The 20,382-nt window shown below is 39.3% G+C and overlaps 2 protein-coding genes across 2 annotated transcripts; one reads left to right on the top strand and one right to left on the bottom strand.

The window, feature by feature from the left end:
• Positions 1-5,648: 5,648 nt before the first annotated feature.
• Positions 5,649-8,555, top strand: LOC141637434 (uncharacterized). Its single transcript, XM_074446913.1, has 3 exons — positions 5,649-6,387; positions 6,433-6,781; positions 7,106-8,555. The coding sequence occupies exons 1-3, from the start codon at positions 5,649-5,651 to the stop codon at positions 8,553-8,555; spliced, it is 2,538 nt and encodes an 845-aa protein (XP_074303014.1).
• Positions 8,556-8,967: 412 nt separating this feature from the next.
• LOC141637433 (uncharacterized) lies at positions 8,968-14,582 on the bottom strand. Its single transcript, XM_074446912.1, has 7 exons — positions 14,200-14,582; positions 13,432-14,073; positions 12,668-12,809; positions 12,266-12,553; positions 11,953-12,100; positions 10,877-11,472; positions 8,968-8,988 (listed from the first exon to the last, which is right to left on the bottom strand). The coding sequence occupies exons 1-7, from the start codon at positions 14,580-14,582 to the stop codon at positions 8,968-8,970; spliced, it is 2,220 nt and encodes a 739-aa protein (XP_074303013.1).
• Positions 14,583-20,382: the final 5,800 nt, after the last annotated feature.

Genomic DNA, 20,382 nt, shown 5'->3' with positions numbered 1-20,382 from the left:
TATTGTGACTTGTTGTGTGAACCATTTGTCCTTGTTTATTAGTCCTTGTGACACGTTGTGTAAACCATTTGTCCTAGTTATCGTGACTTGTTGTGTAAACCACTTTTCCTTGTTCATTAGTCATTGTGATTCGTTGTGTGAACCATTTGTCCTTGCTCATTAGTCCTTGTGACTCGTTGTGTAAACTATTTGTCCTTGTTCATTAGTCCATGTGACTTCTTGTGTGAGCCGTTTGTCATTGTTCATTAGTCCTTGTCCCTCGTTGGGTAAACTATTTGTCCTTGTTTATTAGTCCTTGTGACTCGTTGTGTAAACCATTTGTCCTTGTTATTGTCACTAGTTGTGTGAACTATTTTTCCTTGTTCGTTAGTCCTTGTGACTCGTTGTGTAAACTTTTTGTCTTGTTCATTAGTCCTAGTGACTCGTTGTGTGAACCATTTGTCCTTTTTCTTTAGTCCTTGTGACTCGTTGTTTAAACCATACCCTTTTTTTATTAGTCCTTGTGACTCGTTGTGTGAGTCATTTGTCCTTGTTCATTAGTCCTTGTGACTCGTTGTTTAAACCATTTGTCCTTATTTACCAGTCTTTGTGACTCGTTGTGTAATCCATTTGTCCTTGTTATTGTGACTCGCCGTGTAAACCATTTGTCCTTGTTCATTAGTCCATGTGACTCGTTGTGTGAACCATTTGTCCTTGTTCTTTAGTCCTTATGACTCGTTGTTTAAACCATTTATCCTTGTTTATTAGTCCTTGTGACTTGTTTTGTAAACCATTTGTCCTTGTTATTGTGACTTGTTGTGTGAACCATTTTTCCTTATTCATTAGTCCTTGTGACTCGTTGTGTGAACTATTTATCCTTGTTCATTAGTCCTTGTGACTCGTTGTGTAAACTATTTGTCCTTGTTCATTAGTCCATGTGACTCGTTGTGTGAGTCATTTGTCCTTGTTCATTAGTCCTTGTGACTCGTTGTTTAAACCATTTTTCCTTGTTTATTAGTATTTGTGACTCGTTGTGTAAACCATTTGTCCTTGTTATTGTGACTTGTTGTGTAAAACATTTTTCCTTGTTCATTAGTCCTTTTGACTCGTTGTGTGAACCATTTGTCCTTGTTCATTAATCCTTGTAACTCATTGTTTAAACCATTTCTCCTTGTTTAATAGTCCCTGTGACTCGTTGTGTGAACCATTTGTCCCTGTTCATTAGTCCTTGTCCCTCGTTGTGTAAACTATTTGTCCTTGTTTAATAGTCCTTGTGACTCGTTGTGTAAACCATTTGTCCTTGTTATTGTGACAGTGTGAACTATTTTTCCTTGTTCATTAGTCCTTATGACTCGTTGTGTAAACTATTTGTCTTGTTCATTAGTCCTTGTGACTCGTTGTGTGAACCATTTGTCCTTGTTCTTTAGTCCTTGTGAGTCGTTGTTTAAACCATGCCCTTTTTTTATTAGTCCTTGCGACTCGTTGTGTGAACCATTTGTCCTTGTTCTTTAGTCCTTATGACTCGTTGTTTAAACCATTTGTCCTTGTTATTTTGACTTGTTGTGTGAACCATTTGTCCTTGTTTATTAGTCCTTGTGACTCGTTGTGTAAACCATTTGTCCTTGTTATTGTGACTTGTTGTGTGAACCACTTTTCCTTGTTCATTAGTCATTGTGATTCGTTGTGTGAACCATTTGTCCTTGTTCATTAGTCCTTGTGACTCGTTGTGTAAACTATTTGTCCTTGTTCATTAGTCCATGTCACTCATTGTGTGAGTCATTTGTCCTTGTTCATTAGTCCTTGTGACTCGTTGTTTAAACCATTTGTCCTTGTTTATTAGTCTTTATGACTCGTTGTGTAAACCATTTGTCCTTGTTATTCTGACTTGTTGTGTGAAACATTTTTCCTTGTTCATTAGTCCTTTTGACTCGTTGTGTGAACCATTTGTCCTTGTTCTTTAATCCTTATGACTCGTTGTTTAAACCATTTGTCCTTGTTTATTAGTCCTTGTGACTCGTTGTGTGAACCAGTTGTCCCTTTTCATTAGTCCTTGTGACTCGTTGTGTAAACTATTTGTCCTTGTTCATTAGTCCATGTGAGTCGTTGTGTGAGTCATTTGTCCTTGTTCATTAGTCCTTGTGACTCGTTGTTTAAACCATTTGTCCTTGTTTATTAGTATTTGTGACTCGTTGTGTAAACCATTTGTCCTTGTTATTGTGACTCGTTGTTTAAACCATTTGTCCTTAATTATTAGTCCTTGTGACTTGTTTTGTAAACCATTTGTCCTTGTTATTGTGACTTGTTGTGTGAACCATTTTTCCTTGTTCATTAGTCCTTGTGACTCATTGTGTGAACTATTTGTCCTTGTTCATTAGTCCTTGTGACTCGTTGTGTAAACTATTTGTCCTTGTTCATTAGTCCTTGTGACTCGTTGTGTGAACCATTTGTCCTTGTTCTTTTGTCCTTGTGACTCGTTGTTTAAACCATGCCCTTGTTTATTAGTCCTTCTGACTCGTTGTGTGAACCATTTGTCCTTGTTCTTTAGTCCATATGACTGTTTGTTTAAACCATTTGGCCTTGTTTATTAGTACTTGTGACTCATTGTGTGAGTCATTTTCCCTTGTTCATTAGTCCTTGTAACTCGTTGTTTAAACCATTTGTCCTTGTTTATTAGTGCTCATGACTCGTTGTGTGAACCATTTGTCCTTGTTCTTTAGTCCTGGTGACTCGTTGTTTAAACCATTTGTCCTTGTTTATTAGTCCTTGTGACTCGTTGTGTAAACCATTTGTCCTTGTTATTGTGACTCGTTGTTTAAACCATTTGTCCTTGTTTATTAGTCCTTGTGACTTGTTGTTTAAACCATTTGTCCTTGTTTATTAGTCTTTGTAACTCGTTGTGTAAACCATTTGTCCTTGTTATTCTGACTTGTTGTGTGAAACATTTTTCCTTGTTCATTAGTCCTTTTGACTCGTTGTGTGAATCATTTGTCCTTGTTCTTTAGTCCTTATGACTCGTTGTTTAAACCATTTGTCCTTGTTTATTAGTCCTTGTGATTCGTTGTGTGAACCATTTGTCCTTGTTCATTAGTCCTTGTGACTCGTTGTGTAAACTATTTGTCCTTGTTCATTAGTCTATGTGACTCGTTGTGTGAGTCATTTGTCCTTGTTCATTAGTCCTTGTGACTCGTTGTTTAAACCATTTGTCCTTGTTTATTAGTATTTGTGACTCGTTGTGTAAACCATTTGTCCTTGTTATTGTGACTCGTTGTTTAAACCATTTGTCCTTATTTATTAGTCCTTGTGACTTGTTTTGTAAACCATTTGTCCTTGTTATTGTGACTTGTTGTGTGAACCATTTTTCCTTGTTCATTAGTCCTTGTGACTCATTGTGTGAACTATTTGTCCTTGTTCATTAGTCCTTGTGACTCGTTGTGTAAACTATTTGTCCTTGTTCATTAGTCCTTGTGACTCGTTGTGTGAACCATTTGTCCTTGTGACTCGTTGTTTAAACCATGCCCTTGTTTATTAGTCCTTCTGACTCGTTGTGTGAACCATTTGTCCTTGTTCTTTAGTCCATATGACTGTTTGTTTAAACCATTTGTCCTTGTTTATTAGTCCTTGTGACTCATTGTGTGAGTCATTTGTCCTTGTTCATTAGTCCTTGTGACTCGTTGTTTAAACCATTTTTCCTTGTTTATTAGTCTTTGGGACTCGTTGTGTAAACCATTTGTCCTTGTTATTCTGACTTGTTGTGTGAAACATTTTTCCTTGTTCATTAGTCCTTTTGACTCGTTGTGTGAACCATTTGTCCTTATTCTTTAGTCCTTATGACTCGTTGTTTAAACCATTTGTCCTTGTTTATTAGTCCTTGTGACTCGTTGTGTGAACCATTCGTCCTTTTTCATTAGTCCTTGTGACTCGTTGTGTAAACTATTTGTCCTTGTTCATTAGTCCATGTGACTCGTTGTGTGAGTCATTTGTCCTTGTTCATTAGTCCTTGTGACTCGTTGTTTAAAACATTTGTCCTTGTTTATTAGTATATGTGACTCGTTGTGTAAACCATTTGTCCTTGTTATTGTGACTTGTTGTGTGAACTTATTTTCCTTGTTCATTAGTCCTTATGACTCGTTGTGTAAACTATTTGTCTTGTTCGTTAGTCCTTGTGACTCGTTGTGTGAACCATTTGTCCTTGTGACTCGTTGTTTAAACCATGCCCTTTTTTTATTAGTCCTTGTGACTCGTTGTGTGAACCATTTGTCCTTGTTCTTTAGTCCTTATGACTCGTTGTTTAAACCACTTGTCCTTGTTATTGTGACTTGTTGTGTGAACCATTTGTCCTTGTTTATTAGTCCTTGTGACTCATTGTGTAAACCATTTGTCCTTGTTATTGTGACTTGTTGTGTGAACCACTTTTCCTTGTTCATTAGTCATTGTGATTCGTTGTGTGAACCATTTGTCCTTGTTCATTAGTCCTTGTGACTCGTTGTGTAAACTATTTGATGCGTATAGCGGGACCCGATTAATAAACGACCTGATGCGAATCGACCCCATGAAAGAGGTTGTGCTCAATTTAGAGGACCAAGCATAACCACGCCCAAGTAATGCATATTCGCGCACAAAAATTGGATGGGCTCAAATAAAAGAAAGGAAATAGGGGCGATTAAAGCTCAAGACCCGCGAGAACCTTGATACCGTGTGGGAACAAGAGGAATGCCGTGTGGGAACAAGAGAAAAGAGAGGAAGGTGGCGGCACCAAGGGGAGAGGAATTCCTACCTAGTTTTTTGCATTTTCAACCTAGTTTGAATAAAAGTTGACAAAAAGGTCTAGGTTGTAAGTTCTATGTATTCATTCATCCTAGAACTTGCAAACTAGCATTTAATGCTTGCTTGGAGGCCATGGCTTTTGTCCTATATAAAGGACCTAGCCTCCCTCATTTGTAATCATCCAAGTTGAAGAAAAAACCTTTTAGAGAGAGAAACTTGTTGTTTCAATCTTTTTCAAAGTATCGATGATTTCGAGTCTTGCCTTGAACTAAGGACGTGCTCCGAAGTTTGAGTTGGATTACTTGACGCGTTTTCGAGTAATTCCCCCATTGTTATCGTTATAGGTCTAGCGATAGCAAATATCCCATTGGTTCGATCTCTTCATAAGAAATCGAAGCAAGTATCCCTTTCATTCTTGCACAAAAGAAACACAAAAACAAAACAAAAAGACTTCCGCTTCGCCCAAAACGCCTCAAGTGGCACGATCAGGTCGGGTTGCATCTAGTGCATTCGGATCTCTTGCTTCACTTGAATTCACAATCAAGTCTTCCGCTACGTATACGCTCCAAATGGTATCAGAGCTTCGACTCTTGATCACCCCAAAAAAATCAAGACGGTCCTAAGGAGGTCCCAATCAGTTAGTACTGTTCACGGTACTGTTCATCACAAAAAAAAAAAAAGGAGGGAATCCGAAACTTCAAACCAAGATTACCAACATGCACTTCGACGATCCCAACTTTCTTAAGAATCTTCAAAAAGCCTTGAAGAATTTACAAGAAGCCGATTCCAAGTGGGTGCCTAGACGAGAACGAACCGTGGAAGAGTTCAAAGTAAGTTAATTACCCGAGTTCACGGGAGGCACGGACCCCGAGGATTATCTCTATTGGGAGAGACAAATCGAACGAATGTTTGATTTCAAAGGTCTGGATGACGCGAAATGCTGCAAGTACGCTATTCGAAGACTTAGTGAAGGGGCTTTACTATGGTACGAGAGTTTGAAAGCAAGGCGTGCTCGCACTGGAAAAAAGAAATTATCATCTTGGGATTCTCTTAAACGCAAATTGCCCAAGAGATATGTTCCAGCAACTTATAGGCTCACGACTTATCGTAAGATCGCCAATCTCAACCAAGGGAGGCTTCGTGTCTCTGAATACATCGACGAGTTTGATAATCTCACTCTGATGAGAGAAGTGGAAGAGAGTGAAGAATTAAAGATGGTTGAAGCACAAGGAAAAGCTAAATTGCCAACAATTTACGGTGAGAGTAGTCGGAATTGGAGGAACGAGGGAGGATCGGAAGGGAGTCCGGCGAGTAATGTTGGCGAACCCAAGTCGGCTGCCACCCCTAGCTCCGCGGCAAGAGCGCCCGATTCTAAGGAAACAAGTCTCTCCAAAGTACGATGTTTAAAGTGTCCGGGGTTTGGGCACTATCAAAGCGCGTGTCCAAATGAACGATTGAATGCCTTGAGAGACACTGTTGCTTATCGGGATGAGTTGTTTGATGAGGAGGAACGATTGGGTGATGTGTTCAATTTCGAAGAAAGAGAAAAGGACGAGATTATAGAGCCATTGAGTGACGATGATCAAATTAAAGATGTGATTGAAGATGACATATTTGCCAACTTCGATGAACCTCATGCGGGAGGTACTTCTTTATTTGATCCAAATCTACCAATTGTTTTTGATGAAGAATTGGAAGAAGTTTATGACGAAACTCACATGGAAGAAAGTGATCATACAAGTTATGACGATGCAACGCAAGACAATCCTAATCTTGTGCCAGTCTCGGATGAGGAAATCAAGGATGTTTTCTCCAAGGAACTACCCGCTGGTTTACCACCTATTCGAGGGATTGGACACCAAATCGATCTCCTACCCAGAGCTCCCTTACCAAACAAGGCCGCCTATAGATTGAATCCAATGGAGACAAAGGAATTGCCAATCGAGGAATTGATGGAACGAGGTTATGTGCGCAAGAGCATAAGTCCATGTGTTGTCCCTACTCTACTTGTCCCAAAGAAGGATGGGACGTGGCGAATGTACGTTGATAGTCAAGCCATGACCAACATAACTATCAAATATCGTTTTCCTACCCCAAGGCTTAACGACATGCTTGATGAGTTACATGGAACCGAAGCCTTTTCTAAGATCGATTTGAGGAGTGGTTATCACCAAATGCGAATAAGAGAAAGGGATAAGTGGAAAACCGCGTTCAAGACTAGACATGGGTTATACGAGTGGGCCGTCATGCCATTCGGATTAACCAATGCTCCGAGTACTTTTATGCGACTCGTGAACAAGGTACACAAACCTTTCTTAAGCAGATTTGTTGTCGTCTATTTGGATGACATTTTGGGGTACAGTCGAACTGAGGAAGAACATTTCATACACCTTCGAGAGGTGTTCGACATACTTCGAGGGCAGAAACTCTATGGAAAGAAGGAGAAGTGGTCGTTGTGGGTCAAGAGTGTTATCTTTCTCGGCTATATGATATCTAAAGACAGGGTTTCAGTGGAACAAATCATAATTGAAGCAATCAAGGCATGGCCTACTCCTAAGACCACCACGGAGGTCCGATCATTTCATGGACTCGCATCATTCTATCGGAGGTTCATTTGGGACTTTAGTACCATTACTAGTCCTATCACCAAGTGTACGAAAAGGGGAATCTTCGTATGGACCCCGACTGCTCAAAAGGCATTTGAGACGTTTATTCAAAAACTTTGCGAGGCACCTTTATTGGCACTCCCAGATTTCACTCAACCATTCGAAGTGGAATGTGACGCAAGCGGTGTTAGAATTGGATCCGTACTAATACAAGGAAAGCGACCCATCGTTCATTTCCCCGAGAAATTGAATGGAGCCCGGCTCAATTACTCGACGTACGACAAAGAATTTTATGCTATCGTGAGAGCTCTTCAACATTGGAGTCACTACCTTTGGCCGAGTCATTTCATCCTACACGTGAACCACGAATCACTGAAGCACATCAATGGACAACAAAAGTTAAACCCACGGCATGCCAAGTGGGTGGAGTTCCTACAATCCTTTCACTTTTCGTCAAAGTATAAACGTGGCAAGAGTAATGTGGTGGCCGATGCTCTCTCACGACGGTACTCATTATTGAACGTGCTCGATGTCCGGTTACTTGGATTTGAGGCATTGAAGGATTGCTACGAGCATGATCCCGACTTTGGAGAAACCTTCGAGATTCGCAAGTCCAGAAATCATGATGAGTTCATTATTCCAGATGGTTTCCTCTTCAAAGGTAATAGACTTTATGTTCCAAAACTTCCAACTCGGGAACTCCTTATTCGAGAAGCTCATGAAGGTGGACTTGGAGGACATTTCGGGGTAAACACAACTGTAGATATTCTCAAAGAGCATTTTCATTGGCCCCAACTGCAAAGAGTCATGCAGGATGTGATACGAAGGCAGGAACCATATCAAGTCAAAGAACCATATCAATCACCAATTGACAAATACATTGATGAGAAACTACATGGTGGGAACTCTAATTTCTTATTGAGGTCAATTTGCATGGAAGCTCAGGATGATCTTGTTGTTTCAAGCAACCACTATTTGGATGTCGGTAGAATTGTGCATGAAAGGTGGTGGGAAGGAAATCACAAGAAAGTGAAGTACAAGCAAAGATGGCACAAAATGGTTATGATTGACAATACTCATTACAAATTCAAATCACCGGAGAGGGATAAACATGAAGACTACATTGAAGATGATGAGCTGAAGAAGAGATCAACGGGGTGCGTAAACTGCTTCATGTTCTTAATCAAGTGTGAATTCAACTTCTAGATTTGTTTTGATCCCGGCGGCATCAAATATGATTCGACTATGTGCTCGTGTTTATTTGGGTTTATAATATTCATCTTTGATCCCGGCATACTGAGGCAAAGAATTGAGGACTATTCTTTTTTAAGGGAGAGAATTTGATGCGTATAGCGGGACGCGATTAATAAACGACCTGATGCGAATCGACCCCATGAAAGAGGTTGTGCTCAATTTAGAGGACCAAGCAAAACCACGCCCAAGTAATGCATATTCGCGCACAAAAATTGGATGGGCTCAAATAAAAGAAAGGAAATATGGGCGATTAAAGCTCAAGACCCGCGAGAACCTTGATACCGTGTGGGAACAAGAGGAATGCCGTGTGGGAACAAGAGAAAAGAGAGGAAGGTGGCGGCAGCAAGGGGAGAGGAATTCCTACTTAGTTTTTTGCATTTTCAACCTAGTTTGAATAAAAGTTGACAAAAAGGTCTAGGTTGTAAGTTCTATGTATTCATTCATCCTAGACCTTGCAAACTAGCATTTAATGCTTGCTTGGAGGCCAAGGCTTTTGTCCTATATAAAGGACCTAGCCTCCCTCATTTGTAATCATCCAAGTTGAAGAAAAAACTTTTAGAGAGAGAAACTTGTTGTTTCAATCGTTTTCAAAGAATCGATGATTTCGAGTCTTGCCTTGAACTAAGGACGTGCTCCGAAGTTTGAGTTGGATTACTTGACGCGTTTTCGAGTAATTCCCCCATTGTTATCGTTATAGGTCTAGCGATAGCAAATATCCCATTGGTTCGATCTCTTCATAAGAAATCGAAGCAAATATCCCTTTCATTCTTGCACAAAAGAAACACAAAAACAAAACAAAAAGACTTCCGCTTCGCCCAAAACGCCTCAAGTGGCACGATCAGGTCGGGTTGCACCTAGTGCATTCGGATCTCTCGCTTCACTTGAATTCACAATCAAGTCTTCCGCTACGTATACGCTCCACTATTTGTCCTTGTTCATTAGTCCATGTGACTCATTGTGTGAGTCATTTGTCCTTGTTTATTAGTCCTTGTGACTCGTTGTTTAAACCATTTGTCCTTGTTTATTAGTCTTTGTGACTCGTTGTGTAAACCATTTGTCCTTGTTATTCTGACTTGTTGTGTGAAACATTTTTCCTTGTTCATTAGTCCTTTTGACTCGTTGTGTGAACCATTTGTCCTTGTTCTTTAGTCCTTATGACTCGTTGTTTAAACCATTTGTCCTTGTTTATTAGTCCTTGTGACTCGTTGTGTGAACCATTTGTCCTTTTTCTTTAGTCCTTGTGACTCGTTATGCAAACTATTTGTCCTTGTTCATTAGTTCATGTGACTCGTTGTGTGAGTCATTTGTCCTTGTTCATTAGTCCTTGTGACTCGTTGTTTAAACCATTTGTCCTTGTTTATTAGTATTTGTGACTCTTTGTGTAAACCATTTGTCCTTGTTATTGTGACTCGTTGATGTAAAACAGTATGGAAAAACGAGAATGAACAGATCGTTGAACTGTTCGTTTGAGTTTGTTAATTCTGTGATTGTGTATGTCGTGACAAGTAGTAAATTTGCAGCGGAAATTGATTTGTTTGGACTGAATATTTCGTGATTAAGGATGTAACCGGATAGTATGGTGAATGGGAAGTCCTAACCTCGCAAGGTGTCAAACGCAGATTCACGCAATCAACCTCGCAAGGAAGATCTAAAGATTAAGCTCGCAAACCTAATCAGAATAATGCTCACAAATGTAAACAATTTTATTGCTGGAAATTCGATGGTGTTTCTCTGATCATACACGGCCTAATATACTCCTAAACGAGGTCATAATTCGACCCAAACCCTAGCTTGGAAATTAAGCTATCGTTCCCTTTCCTAAACTAACTAGGAAAATTATTCCCCTTTCCTAAACTAACTAGGAAAGTAATTAAAATACTAAAAACTAGAATACAATCAGATTTAGGGTATTCTAATTTGACTAGGATTAGGAAAATCTAGCTTTCCTAACTTTATTAGAAATAGTAATTAACTAACTTATTATTCCTACACGATTTAGGAAACCGTGTATCCTAATCATCCTAGGAGCCGTGATATGCAGCCCCAGAGCCGTGTTATGCAGCTCCAATGCCTTCCCATTTTAGCATCAACACATTACTTGATCCAAGCTCAAATCCTTTTACTAGTTGAGTTATATTTCGACTAATAAGGATCTCATTTGCTTGTTCCGAACATGCTCCTGCATCATTCTCTCCTTCTTTTTGAGAATTTGTCCTCAAATCCTCGTCTTCTAGATACGGTGATAGGTCGCCTACATTGAATGTCGCGCTCACCCCACCATATTCACTCGGCAACTCCAGCTTGTATGCGTTAGAACCATAACATTCGAGGATCTTGAATGGACCATCTGCTCGCGACATCAACTTATTCTTCCTTTTGGACGGAAATCGTTCCTTTCTCAAATGTAACCACACAAGATCACCTTCCTTGAAAACAGGCTGCTTTCGATGTTTATTAGCCTTCTCTTTGTATTTAGCATTTGCCTTCTCAATTTGAGCTCGAACTTGTTCACATACTCGGAGAAATGCAGCTTGTCTTTCTTTGGCTTCAAAACTTAACACATCTTTCTTTGGAATGGGCACTAAATCGATTGGCAGGTATGGATTCACGCCATAGACAATCTCGAATGGAGCTCGTCCTGTCGTCATTGATGGTGTACGATTATAAGTGAATTCAGCATGCGCCAATTTGATATCCCAATCCTTTGTGCTTTTACTAACCAATCCTCGCAATAGACTCTCTAGAGTACGGTTGGTTACCTCGGTCCGACCATCCGTTTGTGGATGGTGTGATGTCTTGAAAAGAAGCTTAGTTCCCATCAAACGCCATAACGTTTTCCCGAAGTAACTAAGAAACTTCACATCTCGATCTGAAACAATAGTAAGAGGTATTCCATGTAATCGAACGATCTCTCTATAGTACAAATCAGCCACTTTAGTTGCATCATCAGTCTTGTGACACGGAATAAAATGCGCCATCTTCGAGAATCGATCAACTACCACCATAATCGAGTCCTTACCCCTCCGAGTTCTCGGCAAACCAAGGATAAAATCCATGCTTACCTCATTCCATGGCTCATGCAGTGCGGGCGGGTGTATACAAGCCCTTGGTGAACGTGCTTTTAGCCTTTTGACATACCACGCATTTCGCCACAATCTCTTGCACGTCCTTATTCATTCTCGGCCAGTAGAAGTGTTCACTTAGGATGTCACTCGTCTTATTAACTCCAAAGTGTCCAAAGAATAGCCCCGCCATGAGCTTCTCGTACCAACAACTCCCTAATCGACCCATTCGAATGCATAGCCGATTACCCTTGAAGAGATAGCCATCCCGAACAAGATATACAAACCTGTCGGATCAATGATTTCCTTTGAAAATTCCGGATCAGACTTGTACAGTTCCTTGATATGTTCGAAACCAAGAATCCTTGCATCCAACTCAATCAACAATGAATGCCTTCGTGATAATGCATCAGCCACGATATTAGAACTTCCCGTCTTATATTTTGAAGAAAACGTGAATGATTGCAAGAATTCTACCCATTTGGCATGTCTTTGATTTAACTTTTGTTGTCCATGGATGTGTTTAAGAGCCTCGTGATCAGAATGTAAAATAAACGGCTTCGGACGCAGATAATGACTCCAATGATCCAATGCTCTCACGATTGCATAAAACTCCTTGTCATAGGTTGAATAGTTCAACCTTGCACCGTTTAATTTCTCGCTGAAATATGCAATAGGCCTCTTTTCTTGTATTAACATGGCACCAATCCCAACACCACTTGCATCACACTCGACTTCAAACAATTTATTAAAATCAGGTAGTGCTATAACAGGTCCGGAGCATAGTTTGCGTTTCACTTCTTCAAACGCCTTTTGGGCGCTGTTAGTCCACACGAACTCTCCCTTCTTGGTTAGCTCTATAATTGGAGCCACAATCGAGCTAAAACCCTGGATGAACCGTCTATAAAATGATGCTAAACCATGAAAGCTTCGCACCTCTCAGTAGTTGATTTCGAACTGCCAGGCTTGAATGGCATCGACCTTGGATGGGTCCATACTTACTCCGTCTTTTCCCACAATATAACCAAGAAAGACAACACTTGAGACCATAAAAGTACATTTTTCCAACTTACCATAAAGCTTCTGATCTCGCAAAACTTCAAACACAGCTCGCAAATGTCGTTTGTGCGACTCTTCATCTTTGCTATAAATCAGGATGTCGTCAAGATAGACCACCACAAATTTGTTAAGGAACGGCCTTAACACTTCATTCATCAACCTCATAAACGAACTAGGAGCATTGCATAATCCAAACGGCATCACAAGCCATTCATATAACCCTTGCTTCGTTTTAAACGCGGTCTTCCACTCATCCCCTTCTCGAATCCTCATTTGATGGTAGCCACTCCTCAAATCCAGTTTAGAAAAGACACTCGAACCAGAAAGTTCGTCAAGCATATCATCAAGTCTTGGCATAGGGAAGCGATATTTGATTGTAATGTTATTTACCGCTCTACTATCAATGCACATTCTCCAAGTCCCTTCCTTCTTTGGCACTAATAACGCAGGCACCGCACATGGACTTAAGCTCTCTTGAACATATCCCCTATCTATCAATTCTTGGACTTGTCTCTGTAATTCCTTTGCTTCCTCTGGATTACAGCGATAGGCCGGTTTATTAGGCAATGCCGCTCCTGGAATCAGATCTATTTGGTGTTCAATACCACGTAAAGGAGGTAACCCATCCGGTAATTCATCCGGAAACACATCCCGGAACTCTTCTAACAACTCCCCGTACCCCACGGTCATCACACACACCAACGGACCCCAATTCACGAACCAGCAGAACATAAGTTCGTTCTCCACGAGCTAAAGCCTCTTCAACCTCCCGAGCCTCCATAAACATACTCCCCTTCTTTGTTTTAGACTCTCTAATCTTATTAGGTGACATAGGTTTCAGATTATATCTCACATTACCCTTCATCACGCTATACACATTGGCTCTCCCGTCATGTTCAACCTTTCTATCGAATTGCCAAGGCCTACCCAACAGAATGTGGCATGCATTCATAGGAATTATATCGCACCACACCTCATCAGTATAGGGTCCTAGACTCAACGAAACTAAGGCCTGTTTCTTAACTTGGATCCCATTCTCCCCATTCAGCCAATGTAATTTATATGGTTTAACTCGGTCTTTAGTTTGCAATTTCAGTTCATCAACAAGGTCCCTTGCTACTACATTAGCACACGATCCACTATCAATAATAAGATTGCAAATTTTACGGTTTACCTTGCACCGAGTATGGAAGATTTGCTCCCGTTGTTCATTCTCACCAACCCGTTTCCATATGTAAATTACGCAAACTAAACACTCCTCTTCACTCAACGGATCCAAATCGTAGACTATCCCTTCACCATCGGTTTCAACATTCTCTTGAACTGTTTCATCTTCTCGCGTGACAAATCTGGAATTATATCACATAATTCTTGAGCTGTTAGGGCTCGTTTCTGAGGACACTCGTTTGCTATATGACCATAGCCTTGACACTTGAAACAACGCCTCAAAGAACTCCCTTTTGGCTCGGCAACACCCTTTCCTTTGTCCTTGGGTTCTTCTTTCGGGTTTCTTTAGCCTTGCTAGGAGCTGGCCGGAATATGAGTTGGTTCCCGAATTTTGTCCCTTGGAATAAGTATAAGGTTTTCGTGCCTTATCATGCTTCTCAAATTTCAACGCCAATCTGCAAACATCGCTAAATCCATCGTAATTCTGGATTTCTACCTTCGTTGAAATAGCGGGTGTTAGGCCCTTGATGAATCTCGCCACCCTTAGCTCTTCTTTCTCCTCAAGATCGCACACAATTGACATCTTCTCAAATTCCTTGATATATTCAGTCACCGACATGCTTCCTTGCTCTAAAGATTGGAGCTTTAAGTAGTTATCTTGCTCATAATCCCTTGGCAGGAATCGCCTCATCAAGTGCTTCTTTAATTTGATCCAAGATTCGATCTTGTCTTTGCCTTCCTTTCTTCTTTGTTTTTTCAGATTTTCGTACCATAAAGATGCATACTTTGTAAGATTCAAGATTGCAACTTTAAATTGCTTCTTGTCATCGTATTCTTTATACTCGAAAACCCTTTCAGCTTGTCTTACCCAATCCAGAAATTTTTCCGGATCCATCTCGCCATCAAAGTCTTGAATATCGAGTTTTAAACCCCGATCATCATCGTTCTTATTTTTGACTTCATCTTTGGTCGCTTGTCCTCTTCTTCAGATTCGGATGGGGTGTCCGATTCTTTTTTCTTCTCTTTAGCCTTCAACATGCTTGCTATATTTTTTAACACATAAGCCATCTGAGCCATCTCCAACTTCAGCTCGTTATGACCATCTTCCCATGTTTTCGGACCTTCTTCACCGTCTTTAACCATGATTAGCAACGTCCCAAGACAGATCTATTAAGGAATAAATCAACTTAGCTCGTAACCAATTTGATGTAAAACAAAGATGGAAAAATCGAGAATGAACAGATCGTTGAACTGTTCGTTTGAGTTTGTTAATTCTGTGATTGTGTATGTCGTGACAAGTAGTAAATTTGCAGCGGAAATTGATTTGTTTGGACTGAATATTTTGTGATTAAGGATGTAACCGGATAGTATGGTGAATTCCTAGTCCTAACCTCGCAAGGTGTCAAACGCAGATTCACGCAATCAACCTCGCAAGGAAGATCTAAAGATTAAGCTCGCAAAACCTAATCGAATAATGCTCACAAATGTAAACAATTTTATTGCTGGAAATTCGATGGTGTTTCTCTGATCATACACGGCCTAATATACTCCTAAACGAGGTCATAATTCGACCCAAACCCTAGCTTGGAATTTAAGCTATCGTTCCCTTTCCTAAACTAACTAGGAAAATTATTCCCCTTTTCTAAACTAACTAGGAAAGTAATTAAAATACTAAAAACTAGAATACAATCAGATTTAGGATATTCTAATTTGACTAGGATTAGGAAAATCTAGCTTTCCTAACTTTATTAGAAATAGTAATTAACTAACTTATTATTCCTACACGATTTAGGAAACCGTGTATCCTAATCATCCTAGGAGCCGTGATATGCAGCCCCAGAGCCGTGTTATGCAGCTCCCATGCCTTCCCATTTTAGCATCAACACATTACTCGATCCAAGCTCAAATCCTTTTACTAGTTGAGTTACATTTCGACTAATAAGGATCTCATTTGCTTGTTCCGAACATGCTCCTGCATCACTCGTTGTATAAACCATTTGTCCTTGTTTATTAGTCCTTGTGACTTTTTTGTAAACCATTTGTCCTTGTTATTGTGACTTGTTAAATGAACCATTTTTCCTTGTTCATTAGTCCTTGTGACTCATTGTGTGATCTATTTGTCCTTGTTCATTAGTCCTTGTGACTCGTTGTGTAAACTATTTGTCCTTGTTCATTAGTCCTTGTTACTCGTTGTGTGAACCATTTGTCCTTGTTCTTTTGTCCTTGTGACTCGTTGTTTAAACCATGCCCTTGTTTATTAGTCCTTCTGACTCGTTGTGTGAACCATTTGTCCTTGTTCTTTAGTCCATATGGCTGTTTGTTTAAACCATTTGTCCTTGTTTATAAGTCCTTGTGACTCATTGTGTGAGTCATTTGTCCTTGTTCATTAGTCCTTGTAACTCGTTGTTTAAAACATTTGTCCTTGTTTATTAGTGCTTATGACTCGTTGTGTGAACCATTTGTCCTTGTTCTTTAGTCCTTGTGACTCGTTGTTTAAACCATTTGTCCTTGTTTATTAGTCCTTGTGACTCGTTGTGTAAACCATTTGTCCTTGTTATTGTGACTTGTTGTGTGAACCACTTTTCCTTGTTCATTAGTCATTGTGATTCGTTGTGTGAAACATTTGTCCTTGTTCATTAGTCCTTGTGACTCGTTGTGTAAACTATTTGTCCTTGTTCATTAGTCCATGTGACTCATTGTGTGAGTCATTTGTCCTTGTTCATTAGTCGTTGTGACTCGTTGTTTAAACCATTTGTCCTTGTTTATTAGTCTTTGTGACTCATTGTGTAAACCATTTGTCCTTGTTATTCTGACTTGTTGTGTGAAACATTTTTCCTTGTTCATTAGTCCTTTTGACTCGTTGTGTGAACCATTTGTCCTTGTTCTTTAGTCCTTATGACTCGTTGTTTAAACCATTTGTCCTTGTTTATTAGTCCTTGTGACTCGTTGTGTGAACCATTTGTCCTTTTTCATTAGTCCTTGTGACTCGTTGTGTAAACTATTTGTCCTTGTTCATTAGTCCATGTGACTCGTTGTGTGAGTCATTTGTCCTTGTTCATTAGTCCTTGTGACTCGTTGTTTAAACCATTTGTCCTTGTTTATTAGTATTTGTGACTCGTTGTGTAAACCATTTGTCCTTGTTATTGTGACTCGTTGGTTAAACCATTTGTTCTTGTTTATTAGTCCTTGTGACTTGTTTTGTAAACCATTTGTCCTTGTTATTGTGACTTGTTGTGTGAACCATTTTTCCTTGTTCATTAGTCCTTGTGACTCATTGTGTGAACTATTTGTCTTTGTTCATTAGTCCTTGTGACTCGTTGTGTAAACTATTTGTCCTTGTTCATTAGTCCTTGTGACTCGTTGTGTGAACCATTTGTCCTTGTTCTTTTGTCCTTGTGACTCGTTGTTTAAACCATGCCCTTGTTTATTAGTCCTTCTGACTCGTTGTGTGAACCATTTGTCCTTGTTTATTAGTCCTTGTGACTCATTGTGTGAGTCATTTGTCCTTGTTCATTAGTCCTTGTGACTCGTTGTTTAAACCATTTTTCCTTGTTTATTAGTCTTTGTGACTCGTTGTGTAAACCATTTGTCCTTGTTATTCTGACTTGTTGTGTGAAACATTTTTCCTTGTTCATTAGTCCTTTTGACTCGTTGTGTGAACCATTTGTCCTTATTCTTTAGTCCTTATGACTCGTTGTTTAAACCATTTGTCCTTGTTTATTAGTCTTTGTGACTCGTTGTGTGAGTCATTTGTCCTTGTTCATTAGTCCTTGTGACTTGTTGTTTAAACCATTTGTCCTTGTTTATTAGTATATGTGACTCGTTGTGTCAACCATTTGTTCTTGTTATTGTGACTTGTTGTGTAAAACATTTTTCCTTGTTCATTAGTCCTTTTGACTCGTTGTGTGAACCATTTGTTCTTGTTCATTAATTCTTGTAACTCATTGTTTAAACCATTTCTCCTTGTTTATTAGTCCTTGTGACTCGTTGTGTAAACCATTTGTCCTTGTTATTGTGACTTGTTGTGTGAACCATTTTTCCTGTTTCATTAGTCCTTGTGACTCGTTGTGTGAACCATTTGTCCTTGTTCATTAGTCCTTGTCCCTCGTTGTGTAAACTATTTGTCCTTGTTTAATAGTCCTTGTGACTCGGTGTGTAAACCATTTGTCCTTGTTATTGTGACTTGTTGTGTGAACTATTTTTCCTTGTTCATTAGTCCTTGTGACTCGTTGTGTAAACTTTTTGTCTTGTTCATTAGTCCTTGTGACTCGTTGTGTGAACCATTTGTCCTTTTTCTTTAGTCCTTGTGACTCGTTGTTTAAACCATACCCTTTTTTTATTAGTCCTTGTGACTCGTTGTGTGAGTCATTTGTCCTTGTTCTTTAGTCCTTGTGACTCGTTGTTTAAACCATGCCCTTTTTTTATTAGTCCTTGTGACTCGTTGTGTGAACCATTTGTCCTTGTTCTTTAGTCCTTATGACTCGTTGTTTAAACCATTTGTCCTTGTTATTGTGACTTGTTGTGTGAACCATTTGTCCTTGTTTATTAGTCCTTGTGACTCGTTGTGTAAACCATTTGTCCTTGTTATTGTGACTTGTTGTGTAAACCACTTTTCCTTGTTCATTAGTCATTGTGATTCGTTGTGTGGACCATTTGTCCTTGGTCATTAGTCCTTGTGACTCGTTGTGTAAACTATTTGTCCTTGTTCATTAGTCCATGTGACTTGTTGTGTGAGCCGTTTGTCCTTGTTCATTAGTCCTTGTCCCTCGTTGTGTAAACTATTTGTCCTTGTTTATTAGTCCTTGTGACTCGTAGTGTAAACCATTTGTCCATGTTATTGTGACTAGTTGTGTGAACTATTTTTCCTTGTTCATTAGTCCTTGTGACTCGTTGTGTAAACTTTTTGTCTTGTTCATTAGTCCTTGTGACTCGTTGTGTGAACCATTTGTCCTTTTTCTTTAGTCCTTGTGACTCGTTGTTTAAACCATACCCTTTTTTTATTAGTCCTTGTGACTCGTTGTGTGAGTCATTTGTCCTTGTTCATTAGTCCTTGTGACTCGTTGTTTAAACCATTTGTCCTTATTTACTAGTCTTTGTGACTCGTTGTGTAAACCATTTGTCCTTGTTTTTGTGACTCGGTGTGTAAACCATTTGTCCTTGTTCATTAGTCCATGTGACTCGTTGTGTGAACCATTTGTCCTTGTTCTTTTGTCCTTATGACTCGTTGTTTAAACCATTTGTCCTTGTTTATTAGTCTTTGTGACTTGTTTTGTAAACCATTTGTCCTTGTTATTGTGACTTGTTGTGTGAACCATTTTGTCCTTGTTATTGTGACTCGTTGTTTAAACCATTTGTCCTTGTTTATTAGTCCTTGTGACTTGTTTTGTAAACCATTTGTCCTTGTTATTGTGACTTGTTGTGTGAACCATTTTTCCTTGTTCATTAGTCCTTGTGACTCATTGTGTGAACTATTCGTTCTTGTTCATTAGTCCTTGTGACTCGTTGTGTAAACTATTTGTCCTTGTTCATTAGTCCTTGTGACTCGTTGTGTGAACCATTTGTCCTTGTTCTTTTGTCCTTGTGACTCGTTGTTTAAACCATGCCCTTATTTATTAGTCCTTCTGACTCGTTGTGTGAACCATTTGTCCTTGTTCTTTAGTCCATATGACTGTTTGTTTAAACCATTTGTCCTTGTTTATTAGTCCTTGTGACTCATTGTGTGAGTCATTTGTCCTTGTTCATTAGTCCTTGTGACTCGTTGTTTAAACCATTTTTCCTTGTTTATTAGTCTTTTTGACTCGTTGTGTAAACCATTTGTCCTTGTTATTCTGACTTGTTGTGTGAAACATTTTTCCTTGTTCATTAGTCCTTTTGACTCGTTGTGTGAACCATTTGTCCTTATTCTTTAGTCCTTATGACTCGTTGTTTAAACCATTTGTCCTTGTTTATTAGTCTTTGTGACTCGTTGTGTGAACCATTCATCCTTTTTCATTAGTCCTTGTGACTCGTTGTGTAAACTATTTGTTCTCGTTCATTAGTCCATGTGACTCGTTGTGTGAGTCATTTGTCCTTGTTCATTAGTCCTTGTGACTTGTTGTTTAAACCATTTGTCCTTGTTTATTAGTATATGTGACTCGTTGTGTAAACCATTTGTTCTTGTTATTGTGACTTGTTGTGTAAAACATTTTTCCTTGTTCATTAGTCCTTTTGACTCGTTGTGTGAACCATTTGTCCTTGTTCATTAATCCTTGTAACTCATTGTTTAAACCATTTCTCCTTGTTTATTAGTCCTTGTGACTCGTTGTGTAAACCATTTGTCCTTGTTATTGTGACTTGTTGTGTGAACCATTTTTCCTGTTTCATTAGTCCTTGTGACTCGTTGTGTGAACCATTTGTCCTTGTTCATTAGTCCTTGTCCCTCGTTGTGTAAACTATTTGTCCTTGTTTAATAGTCCTTGTGACTCGGTGTGTAAACCATTTGTCCTTGTTAT

The sequence above is a fragment of the Silene latifolia genome, unplaced genomic scaffold (assembly GCF_048544455.1).
Source record: "Silene latifolia isolate original U9 population unplaced genomic scaffold, ASM4854445v1 scaffold_112, whole genome shotgun sequence".
Lineage (NCBI taxonomy): Eukaryota > Viridiplantae > Streptophyta > Magnoliopsida > Caryophyllales > Caryophyllaceae > Silene > Silene latifolia.
The sequence above is the reverse complement of the archived record's forward strand: the minus strand, read 5'-3'. Positions and strand labels throughout refer to the sequence as shown.

Coding starts and splice junctions, on each gene's coding strand:
- LOC141637434 (XM_074446913.1), top strand. CDS start 5,649: ATGTTTGATTTCAAAGGTCTGGATGACGCGAAATGCTGCAAGTACGCT. Junction 6,388..6,432: donor CGATGAACCTCATGCGGGAG/GTACTTCTTTAT, acceptor TTTTTGATGAAG/AATTGGAAGAAGTTTATGAC. Junction 6,782..7,105: donor AAGGATGGGACGTGGCGAAT/GTACGTTGATAG, acceptor TTTGGGGTACAG/TCGAACTGAGGAAGAACATT.
- LOC141637433 (XM_074446912.1), bottom strand. CDS start 14,582: ATGAGGCGATTCCTGCCAAGGGATTATGAGCAAGATAACTACTTAAAG. Junction 12,810..13,431: donor CTGCTGGTTCGTGAATTGGG/GTCCGTTGGTGT, acceptor CCTGATTTATAG/CAAAGATGAAGAGTCGCACA. Junction 12,101..12,265: donor ACAAGGAGTTTTATGCAATC/GTGAGAGCATTG, acceptor TCAAAATATAAG/ACGGGAAGTTCTAATATCGT.